The sequence below is a fragment of the Chelonoidis abingdonii genome, chromosome 6 (genome assembly GCF_003597395.2).
Source record: "Chelonoidis abingdonii isolate Lonesome George chromosome 6, CheloAbing_2.0, whole genome shotgun sequence".
NCBI lineage: Eukaryota > Metazoa > Chordata > Testudines > Testudinidae > Chelonoidis > Chelonoidis abingdonii.
The window spans coordinates 59,479,099-59,492,054 of record NC_133774.1 but is presented as its reverse complement, the minus strand read 5'-3'; the positions used below and the strand labels follow the sequence as shown (position 1 = coordinate 59,492,054).

At 42.6% G+C, this 12,956-nt stretch overlaps 1 protein-coding gene across 1 annotated transcript in view; it reads right to left on the bottom strand.

Moving 5' to 3' along the window:
• The window catches only part of ADGRV1 (adhesion G protein-coupled receptor V1), a 460,423-nt gene that overhangs the window by 336,273 nt on the left and 111,194 nt on the right, over positions 1 to 12,956 (bottom strand). The window contains exons 42-43 of the mRNA XM_032764111.2: positions 9,335 to 9,413; positions 6,476 to 6,614 (exon numbers count right to left, since the gene is read on the bottom strand). Coding sequence (XP_032620002.2) covers positions 6,476 to 6,614; positions 9,335 to 9,413 — 218 coding nt within the window. The remainder of the gene's footprint in view (positions 1 to 6,475; positions 6,615 to 9,334; positions 9,414 to 12,956) is intronic.

The following is a 12,956-nucleotide window of genomic DNA, read 5'->3' as shown; positions in this document are numbered from 1 at the left end:
AAGAACATAAGAACGGCCGTACCGGGTCAGACCAAAGGTCCATCTAGCCCAGTATCTGTCTACCGACAGTGGCCAATGCCAGGTGCCCCAGAGGGAGTGAAGTTAACAAGCAATGATCAAATGATCTCTCTCCTGCCATCCATCTCCATCCTCTGATGAACAGAGGCTAGGGACACCATTCTTTACCATTTGGCGTAATAGCCATTTATGGACTTATCCACCATGAATCTATCCAGTTCTCTTTTAACATTGTTATAGTCCCAGCCTTCACAACCTCCTCAGGTAAAGAGTTCAACGTTGACTGTGCGCTGTGGAGAAAGAACGTCCTTTTATTGTTTTAAACCTGCTACCTATTAATTCATTTGGTGACCCTAGTTCTTGTATTATGGGAATAGTAAATAACTTTTCCTATCCACTTTCTCCAATCACTCATGATTTTATATAACTCTATTTCTCCCCCTTAGTCTCCTCTTTTCCAGCTGAAGAGGCCTAGGCCTGTCTACACTACGCGTTTAATCAATTTAAGAACGTTAAATCGATTTAACGCTGTGTACCCGTCCCACTACAACACCCTTTATATCGATATAAAGGCTCTCTTAAACGATTTCTGTACTCCACCCGACGAGAGGAGTAGCGCTAAATCGATTAACATATCGGATTACAGTTAGTGTGGACGGAAATCGACGTTTGCCTCCGGGCGGTATCCCACAGTGCACCATTGACCGCTCTGGACGCAATTTGAATTGATGCAGCGGGCAGGTAAACAGGGAAAGTCCCACGACTTTTGAATTACATTTCCTGTTTGCCCAGCGTGAGCTCTGATCAGCACGGGTGGCGATGCAGTCTCAAATCCAAAGAGTCCAGCATACCATACGGGAGATACTAGATCTGATTGCTGTATGGGAGACAAATCTGTTTGTATCAGAGCTCCGTTACAGAACACGAAATGCAAAGCGTTGAAAAAAAATCTCCAGTACACAGCGCTGCGTGACAGCGTAACGGGAAGCAGAGACTCAAATGGACACTCATGGATGGAGGGGTACTGAGACTCCACTATCCACAGTCACAGCAGTCTCTGAAAGTATTTGCATTCTTGGCTAGCTCCCAATGTCTGTAGGTTCAAACACAGTGTCTGGTGGTTCAGCGAACAGCTCCTCAGTTTCTTCCCCCCCCCAGAGTGAAGAAAGGGAAAGAAATCATTTCTTGACTACTTTCAATGTCACCATGTGTACTGAATGCTGCTGGTAGACGCAAATGTGCCGCAGTGAAGAGCGTATCCGCTCCTCTCCCTCTCCCTTCCCCGGTGGTAGACGGTGCAATAGACTAGTAACCGTCCTCAGATATCTACATGTTGACATCAGGCCAACATTGCTGGTCACTCCCAGTAGATAGGACAGAACGGCTATAATAGCTTCATCATGCAACTGGGGCTTCAGCCCCTCCCTTCCTGTGTAAAGAAAGATTCTGTACTGCCTGATGTCATAGCAGCAGCATGCTGGCTCCTCTCCCCACACGTTATGTCCTGCCTGGACTATCATCACGCCAGGAGCTGCCTCTCCCCTCATTTATGTCACTATTCTGCATTCTATTTATCTATCATGACACAATGGGCAGGACACTGCCACGTATCCAGGAAGTTGGGGGGAGGAGCACACGGTGGTTGGTTTGCAGGGCACCTGTGAATACTGACACAGAGGAGCTGTGCTCTGATACACTGGTCCTCTAATACACTGCCCCTTTTAGGCAGGACTGACTCTATTTTTAGAACCATAAGGAGGGTTGACTCAGTCCATGAGTCAATCCAATTTTGCTTTTGCATTGCGCCCCGGCCGTTTCAGCAGGGGCACTCATGTAGCAGCGACATAAGAAGAGGAGAGATAACCATCATCTCATTGCCAGTTTTCTCCGGCAGTAGACGGTACAGAACGACCGTAAACCTCTCTGCTATCATTGCAAAAGCAAGTGAATGCTGCTGTGTAGCGCGTGGAGTCTCGTCTCTCCCCGCGGCATCCAGTACACATACGTGCCAGAAAAAAAAAGCTGAACGGGCTCCATGTTGCCGTGCTATGGCGTCTGCCAGGGCAATCCAGGGAAAGCGGCGCAAGGATTGCAGCTGAGTTTCCCAGGGAGAGAATGACTGACGACATTACCCAGAACCCACGACAATAATGATTAACCCAGGAATCCAAGGGCGGGCGGAGAGCTGCGGGATATGGGATAGCTCGGGAAGGCTACCACAATGCAACGCTTCAGAATCGACGTTAGCCCGGCCATGGATGCACACGCCGAATTACTGTGCCTAATGTGCCGCATGAAATCAATTATAATATCAGTTTTACAAACCGATTTTAGCTATTCGATATTATCCGTATGTAGACGGGCCCTAGCTCTTTATCTTTCCTTGTTGGGACTCTCATCCAAACCCCTAATCATTTTAGTTGCCTTTTCTGAACCTTTTCTAGTGCTAGTATATATACTTTTGAGGTGAGGAGACCACATCTGTACACAGTATTCGAGATGTGGACGTACCATGGATTATATAAGGGCAAAATATGTTCTCAGTATTATTCTCTATCCCCTTTTTATGATTCTAACTCCCTGTTTGCTTTTTGACGCTCTGCACTCTGCAGTCGGGACATCTTCAAGAACTATCACGATGATGCTAAGATCTTTTCCTGACTTGTATGCTATTAGCCCCATCATATTGTACTGTATAGTTGGGGTATTTTTTTCCAATGTGCTTATTTACATTTATCCACATAAATTCATTTGCCATTGTTGGTTGCCAATCACTAGTTTTGTGAGATCTTGTTGAAGTCTTCACAATCTCTTTGGGCTCTACACTATCCTGAGAGTTTAGTATCATCTGCAATGACTTGCACCGTCCTGTTTACTCCTTTCTTCCAATCATTATGAGATAAATGGATAGGCTGGTTCCTAAGACTGACCTTGGGGACCCACTAGTTAACACCCTCCATGTGAGAATGCCATTAATTCCTACCGTTCCCTGTCTTTACAACCAGTTCCTCAATCCATGAAAGGACCTTCCTATTGTATCCGCATGAACCCTTAATTTCTAGATCCTTTGTGAGGGACATTGTCAAAGGCTTCTGAACATCTACGTACACTATTCCACTGATCCTCCTTGGTCACATGTTTGTTGACTCCTAAAGAAGAAACTCTAATAGATTAGTGACGTGATTATCCCTTTACAGAACCATGTTGACCATTGCTCAACAGTTTAGGTTTTTCTTGTGCTGACATTTTATTCTTAACTATGTTTTTGACTAATTGCCTGGTATCCCTGAGTCAGATCTACCAGTCGTAATTGCTGGTATCACCTCTAGAGCGCTTTTAAATATTGGCGTTACATTACTTACTTCCCACGTCATGGGCACACAAGCGATTTAAAGACAGCGTATACACAACCTTAGTTAATATTCTCCAACTTACCATTATTGATTCTTCAGATTCTTGAGGTGATGGCCATCTCGGTCCCCGGTATCTTCGTTAGATGATTTGAGTTTAATTTTCAGCTATTCTATTCCAACCACTCCTTAGTGACACTTCAATCTGTGGATCTAGTTTCCTCAGATTTGTCACTACAAAAGCCGACTCACGGTTTGGGAATTCTCCCTTACACCTCAGCCGTGAGAGACTGAAGCAAGAGTCCACGTGTAGTTTCCGCAAGACTTTATGGTCTTTAAGCGTCCTTGTTATTCGATACGTCAAGGGGCCCACTGGTGTTAGTAGGCTTTCCGCTTCTGATTGTATTGTTAAAAATCTTGTTACCTTTGGAGTTTTTGGTTAGCCGTTCTTCAAACTCCTCTTTGGCTTTTCTTATTACACTCTTGCACTTAAGCTGGCAGTGTTTGTGCTCCTTTCTATTTTAGCCTACAGAGTTCTTAAAAATGGAAGAAAAATGCAAACAAAGGACCAAATTCTGAGCATCTATTATAATTTGGCTAAAACAGGAATTGAGGACATTCAGCAGAATCAGGGCCAATAAGCACATTTCACTGAAGCAACTTTTTAAAGGCACCTGTTGTAAAGGATCTTTTAAGAAAAATGGCTTCCAAATATGAATGACAAAATTTTTCCAAACAAAGGTTACATACAAAATCTAAGTATAAAATTTTAGAACTTGGATTATTTAGATGATTTATAAAAAAATATAATCCTGTTTTCCTATAATTTCTGGATTAGAAAACATGCTATTTAAGATTAATATCTAGTATCAGTGGGGCAGCACTGTTAGTCTGTATCCACAAAAACAACGAGGAGTCCGGTGGCACCTTAAAGACTAACAAATTTATTTGGGCATAAACTTTCCTGGGTAAAAAAAAAAAAACACTTCTTCAGATGCATGGAGTGAAAATTACAGATACAGGTATAAATATATTGGCACATGAAGAGAAGGGAGTTACTTTACAAGTGGAGAACCAGTGTTGACAAGGCCAATTCAGTCAGGGTGGATGCAGTCCACTCCCAATAATTGATGAGGAGGTGTCAATACGAAAAGAGAGAAAATTGCCAGGGGTATTCTATCTGCTACCCAAGATCCATAAACATGGAAATCTTGGACGCCCCATCATCTCAGGCATTGGCAGTCTTCCAGCAGCATTATCTGGTTATTTGGACTCTCTCTTCAGACCCTATGGCTACCAGCACTCCTAGCTATCTTTGAGACACCACCGACCTCCTAAGGAAACTACAATGCATTGATGATCTTCCTGAAAACCCCATACTGGCCACCATAGATGCAGAAACTCTTTACACCAATATTCCACACAAGGATGGACTACAAGCTGTCAAGAACAGTATCCCTGATGAGGCTACGGCACACCTGGTGGCTGAGCTTTGTGACTCTGTCCTCACCCACAACCATTTCAGATTTGGGGAAAACTTATACCTTCAAGTCAGCGGCATTGCTATGGGTACCTGCATGGCCTCACAGTATGCCAACATTTTTATGGCTGACTTAGAATGACACTTCCTCAGCTCTCCCCTAGCACTCCTCCTCTACTTACGCTACATTGATGACATCACCATCATATGGACCCACAGGAAGGAGGCCCTTAAAGAATTCCACATGGATTTCATCAATTTCCACCTCACCATCAACCTCAGCCTGGACCAGTCCACATGAGAGATCCACTTTCTGGACACTACAGTGCAAATAAGGGTTGGTCACATAAACACCACCCTATACCAGAAACCTACTGACCGCTATACTTACCTATTTGCCTCCAGCTTCCATCCAGGACACATCACATGATCCACTGTCTACAGCCAAGCCGTAAAATACAACCCCATTTGTTCCAATCCCTCAGACAGAGACAAACACCTACAAGGTCTTTACCAAGCATTCTTAAAACTCCAATACCCACCTGGAGAATTGAGGAAACAGCTTGACAGAGCGAGACAGGTACCCAGAAGTTACCTACTACAGGATAGGCCCAACACAGAAAATAACAGAACACCGCTGGCTATCACATACAGCCTTCAGCTAAAACCTCTCCAGCACATCGTCAACTATCTGCAACTATCCTGGAAAACGATCCCTCACTTTCACAAACCTTGAGAGATAGGCCAGTCCTCATGTACAGACAGCCCCACAACCTGAAGCAAATTCTCACTAGCAACTACACACCACACCACAGGAACACTAACCCAGGAACCAATCCCTGTAACAAACCCCGTTGCCTACTCTATCCCCATATCTACTTTAGCGACACCGTCATAGGACCCAACCACATCAGCCACACCATCAGGGGTTCATTCACCTGCACATCTACTAATGTGATAAATGCCATCATGTGCCAGCAATACCCCTCTGCCATGTACACTGGCCAACCGGACAGTCTCTCCGTAAAAGAATAAATGGACACAAATATGACATCAGGAACGGTTACATACAAAAGGCAGCAGGAGAACACTTCAATCTCCCTGGACATTCAATAACAGTTTTAAAAGCAGCCATCCTTCAACAAAAAAACTTCAAAAACAGACTTCAAAGAGAAACTGCAGAGCTACAATTAATTTGCAAATTTAACACCATTAATTTGGGCTTGAACAGGGACTGGGAGTGGCTGGCTCACTACAAAAGCAATTTTCCCTCTCTTGGTATTGACTCCTCCTTATCAATTATTGGGAGCAGACCAGACCCACACTGACTGAATTGGCCCGTCAACACTGGTTCTCCACTTGTATGTTAACTCCATTCTCTTCATGTGCCAGTGTATTTATACCTGTATCTGTCATTTTCACTCCATGCATCTGAAGAAGTGGTGTTTTTTTTACTCACAAAAGCTTATGCCCAAACAAATCTGTTAGTCTTTAAAGTGCCACCAGATTCCTCAATGAATATCTAGTTAAGCACTTTGCATGACTGCGCCAATTAAGAATAAAAATTGCACTTTCAGTATTGAGACTTGAGAAATGAATAGTAATTTACTTTGTGTTTGCTTCTTACCCTTGACGTCACATTAAAATCCAGTCCCAGTTTTGCTTCTAGATTCTGGGTATAGAAAAACAAAGATACATTGCCAGAAGATCCTCTGTTCCGGTATGCTACTAATGTCAGACTCCCATGGATTTCATCTGTTTCAAAACTAAAATAAAAAGCAAGAAGAATCCTCTCTTATACTGGTAGTATGCAACAGCAGTGTTCAGAAGAGAGCAACAAATTTAACATAGAGTGCACAATTCCTAGTCATTCAAAACTGTGATCACAACTTGCCACCTTCCCACCCATTGTAATTTTTCAGTTTTCAGTATGCATTAGATGCAGGAATGAGATTTGTCATCTCTGGGGACAAACACCTGTACATTAAAAAGAGCAGTGACTAAATTAGCTACATACCTCAGGTTCTTGGTAAATTGTTAATGCAATCCTCTACTAAGCAATATTTGCCTGTTTCTGAATTACGTACACATATATGTCCACTGCCATCCATATATTAAAAAACAAACGGTATGTAATCATATAACTAAACTATCAGAGGGGTAGTCTGGATCTGTAAAAAGCGACAAAGAGTCCTGTGGCACCTTATAGACTAACAGATGTATTGGAGCATAAGCTTTCGTGGGTGAATACCCACTTTGTCAGACATATTCACCCACGAAAGCTTATGCTCCAATACATCTGTTAGTCTATAAGGTGCCACAGGACTCTTTGTCGCTTTTTACATATAACTAAAGAATATTACAATGATTCCACACAGAGGTGTGAAATAAGGTGGCACAGGCATTTTCTAAGTTTTGAGTCCTTGACTTTGCAACCTTAAGAATATTCTTTTAACATAGTTGTTTGGGTATAAAATATAAAGTCAGGTCATAGTAACAATCACATTTTAAATGACTCAGTATATTTTCATATGAGAAAGACAGATTTATTCTTTAACTAGTAAGTCTAATGTAACTTTTAATATTGTCTTTTACTTTAAAAGTGGAATTCAGCCCATTGTGGAGGGTCTTCTGCACAGTGTCCTGCACAAGGGGCAGGTCAGTTTGTACACAGAAATTTCTGTAACCCCTCCTCCCATGGATGCAGTCTCAGTGCTGGGTCCGAGTGAGTCAGCAGAAAGAAGAATATTGGAGGTAGGAGAGGAAATGGCCATTGTCCTTGTTTCATTCACAAAGTAAAAAACTGAATGCAATTTAAGTAGAACAAGTGAAACTTTATTAAACCCTGTGGACTGCTCTGTCCATGTGATTGATTTGTTTCCAGCCTAACTCCATGTTTCCTGTTCCACTGGTGTCTTGTCAGTAACAATCCTCTAGGGCAATGGGATCTCTGATTCCAGTTACACTGATTATGTTACAGTCCTTGCTTATGTGTACATAGTGAAAGGAACATCTAGGTAGGGGCAGTGGTGAGCTGGTGCCGGTTTGCACCGGTTCGCCAGGGCTCTGGCAGCTATTTAAAGGGCCAGGGCGGTAGAAGAAGGGGAGCCGCGGGCCCTTCAAATAGTCCCCAGAGCCCAGGGGTAGTGGGGGACTCCAGGGGCTATTTAAAGGGCCGGGGTTCCAGCTGCCTCTGCCGCCCTGGGCCTTGAATAGCCATGGGAGCCCCACCACTTCCCTAGGGCTCTGGCGGCTATTTAAAGGACCAGGACAGCAGTTGCACCTGGAACCCCAGCCCTTTAAATAGCCCCCATAGCGGAGGGCTCCGGAGGCTATTTAAAGGGTCAGGGCTCCAGCTGCCTCTGCTGCCCCGGTCCTTTAAATAGCTGCCAGAGCCCTGCCGTTTCCCCAGGGCTCCAGCAGCTATTTAAAGGGCCGTGGCAGTAGAAGCAGGGGAGCTCTGGCCCTTTAAATAGCCGCCAGAGCTCCAGGCTTCTGCTGCCATCCCGGTGAGGGAGGGGGAGAGGAGAAACTTGCGGGTTCTGAGAGGGGCAGTCGGGGGCAGGATGTGGGTTGGGGTCAGATGGGGTAAGACAGGCACATGGGGCTTGTACTGTACTCACTTTAGCAGCGGGGGGGAGGGTCTTCATTTGCTCTGAGTGAAGGACCTGTCACCGAAATGCTGCCAAAAACCCGGAGCGAGTGAAGACACACACACTGCGGCAGAAGTGCCGCCAAGGACCCGGTAGGGAACGGGTTCTTAGGATTTTGGGAGGTCATCACTGTGTAGGGGTGTGGAGGTCCAGCAGATGTTATGAGTGGAATAGTGACTACAGAAGACTTGTGCTGGAACCAAACAGCCTGAATATAATTTGGAGAGGAACATCATATTCCTCAAACCCCATTTATCCAAGTTGGTGCAGAAATGGGGTTAGCTGCACCAAAATATACACACACACACAGAGAATGAGAGAGAGAGAGAGAGAGAGAGAGAGAGAGAGAGAGACCTCCAAAATGGCCTGAATTTCATCTTTACAGCAAAAGACTATATACATTATATGCATACAAAACTACACATACATCCCCCACAAAATCTTGAGCTAAATCTGAGGTATGTTCAGTGAAATTCAGTGTGATGGGGAAAGGGAAATTGCCTTGAACTACATTTATGTCCCTCTCCCCATTCCTGGGGCCACCTGATCACACAACTCATCCACGGTGTAAACCAGAGCAGCTAAGGCCAAAACCAGGGATAGCAAAGGAACGAACTGCTGCACAACCCCCAAACTACCTGATGATTCCCCAGTGTAAGAGAAATCCTTCACTTGCCAATTCAGATGACTTTAATGCTGTTTTGCCACACCAAAGGTTTGATCTTGCTTCCACTGAAATCACTGGGAGTTTTGCCACTGATTTCCAAGGGAGCATGAATAGGCACTCAAGCAACTAATCATAGACTAGATTCTTCATGGAAGATGAATCTTACTTGGTATTCTGCCATTCAATTACACCTCTCACTCCATCATTGGTATCAATAATAATCTGAGCAGCCAAGCCTTCTGCATCTAAAGACAAAATACAAAGGATTAAAAAAAATATCAAAAGAAAGAAGAAAATCTATTTATATTCTGTTTTTAGGGCTTGGTTAAAAATCTATTACACTAACTCCAATAAGCTTTACGCACAGAATATGCAGCACTTTGTGTCTCCAAGTGGGAAAGAGAGAGGAAAAGAATGGGCAGGTTAACTGGTAATGCACAGAGAAAACCTGATCCCCACTGAATGAAATGAAGAACTATCTTCCACACAAATACTGACATATAAATAGACATCTCTGTCTTACCACAGGTATACACATTACAAACAAATAAAAAAGCAACATTACAAGAATATTAATGTTGCAAAGCCCAGCATTGAAAAGTTAGGAAATACCAGAATTAATGTTGCCATTAATTTGTCCTCTTGGTGCACATGCATTATGATCACATGCTAGTTTCTCCATAGACCCTTCCTTCACTTAGTGCACAAGATGAATAGTAATCCCGAAAAAACAGTTACAGAAAATTTTCTTTTATCCTCATCATTCAACGTGTGGTCCCATTCCTTATTTACTGTACACTACTTAAATCCCATTCTGAGTTCAGAATTATTAATTTTCTTATGGGCATTTCTCTGGTGCTCATCACTCTTACACTTCATGGTCCACAAACATTAATACATTTATCTTCATGATACCCCTGTGACATGAGGAAGATTATTATAGTCACTTTACATACATGGAACTGACGCATACAGAAATTAATATCCAATGTGTCCATTAATTTTGGATACCTAATATGAGATGCCTATGGTTTGAGTTTTCAAAGAATGTAGCACTTTACTTGTTCAGAGCACAGCACTGCACGGGCAACCTTAATTCAGGCATTTCCTAATGTAAGCACTTGTTTTTGAATCCTTAATTTTTTTAATATTTTGGTTTATATAATTTCCTAAGTTTTATAATAATGAAAAAAAATTGGAAAAAAACTAAAATTTCATCCTATGGAACCATATTTACTCTTCATATGGTTCATCAGTAGGGTTGTGATCTTTAGGTCCATGGCACAGACCTCTATCACTTGAGCTAACTGAGTAACTGCTAGTAGTAGATGTCTGTTACCCGAGACCTGCCATTAGAGAGGGTGGGGACACATTATCAGTGGGGTTCACAGTTATTTGCTAGACAGGAAAAGATTGTTGAGGATGAGGAATAATGGGTTTAACCGAGGTTCTGTAGGAACATGTGCAGTGGGGGCTGCAGACCTTTCTGCCCCTATGCTCCCTGTTTCTCCTTGTTCCCTTCTGTTCCTATCGCCTATGCTCTCCAACTTAACTCCCCTTACCAACTCTTTCCCTTATCCTCTCCACCCAGCTCCTGCCTTTTCTCATGTCCCTTCTCATCTTCCCAGCTCTTCCCCTTCTCCCACCTTTCTTCCTATCCCCCTCAGCTCTTGCCCCTTTTTTGCCCACTCCAGGTTCTTGGTCCTCATTCTCCATCTCTACATCTGTTCCTACTCCCCAGTCCTCATCCCTCTGCATTTGAATGAGGCTCTTTCCTCCTTTTCTTCTATGCTGCCTGAGTATCAGAAGTGGGAGCACTGAGAGCACAGGTGAGGCAGTCTCCACAGCCGCTCCTTATAGCCAGGTGGAGCAATCATAGGTAAACTCCTGCTCAACTCTGAAGCCCCAAGATGGAGCAGAGTGAAGCTGGAATCTTTGGAGAATTTAGCGGCCATGCTCTAACAAGCATCTACTAAGTATGTGGGAACTGAGAATTGTCTAAGTGTTATCACTTGGCAAAATTTTGGTGGATTTTAACAAGAACAGCAAAACAAACATTCCTGACACCTGGGTGACACCCCTATGCAATTTCAAGTCCCTACTTCACAGAATGGAGGCACTAGAGCTTCTCTAAAAAAGGTCAGACGTTTAAAAGAGTAGAAACAATGAATTTTTCCCAACTTCATTCTCAGAAATGGTTGAATAACTTTTGCTGAAACAGAAAGATACAGCCTGAGTCACACATCCAACATCGGGCATTTTAGCACAAATGCTTGAAGTCTGGCAAAGTTATAAGCAAATGAAGCTAATCAAAAATGTTGTGCAACTTTCCTCCTTCACTGCCTATAATATAATATTTTGTGGGTGAAATCCTGTCCCGCTGACATCAATGGAGTTTTGCCACTCACTTTAATCGGGCCAGGATTCGAACCTATTCCTAGCACTGACCCTTTCTGACTTCCTAAATTGTGAAATTTAGCAAGTGAACAATAAAGTGAGAATGATGCATCTCAAAATGTTCTTTAAATACTTATTTTTACATCTGAATAGTACCTCAATTTATTTACATCATAATGAAGTCTAAGTAATACGAGCTTTTATAATATTGACTTCTCTATTAAATCTTTGCTGGGAAATGAGGAAACTGATAATTTTGTGCAAATTATAAAATGTATGGATAGGGAAATGTAGACTAGCAAGATTCTACTATAATATTTAGTACCTAGAATTCAGGGTTATCAAGGAAAATCATGAGTTAAAACTTATCCCTATATATAATGTGTGCATCTGCAAGCCTGTCCAATATTTGTCCTAAGTTTGCCCCTATATCAGAGCTAACTTACTGTAAGTCAAGAAGGTGCTCAAGTACTGTTAATAATGCAGGGTAAGACTAAATAAATAGCCTGTCACCGAATTTAATTCTGGAAGATAATTTGTGTCACCCATGTGTTACTCTTTGAATGTGCAGTAAGTATTTATGGTTTGAATCAGTGAACTAATCACAGCTCAACCTGCACAAATCAGCACTGGATGTTGTGTTTACCTTTCAGTCTGTAATGAATCAACTCAGTCATTTCTACATGCATGCAAAGAAAAGGGAAAAGAGGTCAAAGAGAAACTATTAGAGGCACATAATAAACACATTTCTGTAACATTAGGGATCTGATCCAGCTCTCTTTGAAATCAATGGGAATTTTGTCATTGGACCAGGACTCTAACCAAGCAAGAGAAGATCATTAAAAAATTAAGAAATTCATTGAAGTCTATCCCCAAAACCAAATGTAATAAAAACAGTAATAAAAAAAGACCTTTTAAAGTCTGTCATCTCACTGGCCAGTTACACAAAGTATTGTTTTGGAACATATGTTTACACACTAAATAAACAGTAACCAGGGTAAGAACAGAACTCTGGAGGAGGCATAAGGAGCCTAGCCTTTAATACTCTTTGCATATGGACCAGACACAATGGTAATCCTTGTGCTCATGGAATGCAAGGACTGTGTAAGGTTCGTGCTAATATGGGAGTTATTCTTTCAAATTCCCCTGGCCCTCCTGCCCCATTCCGATCTGCAGAGGTCAGCAGAGCACACTGCATCTTGTATATAAATGGCCATGATCCCCCTGCAACCTCTTAAGATCCTAGAGGCACAATGACTGTCTGGTGTAGAATGTTTACTGGAACTTCTCCTGCTTTGCCTAAAAGGCCACCACAGCCTTAACATTTTCTCTGGTGGGATTCTGTTAATAGGCGTTGTTGCTTTTTAATGAGATTAACTGATAATATACAT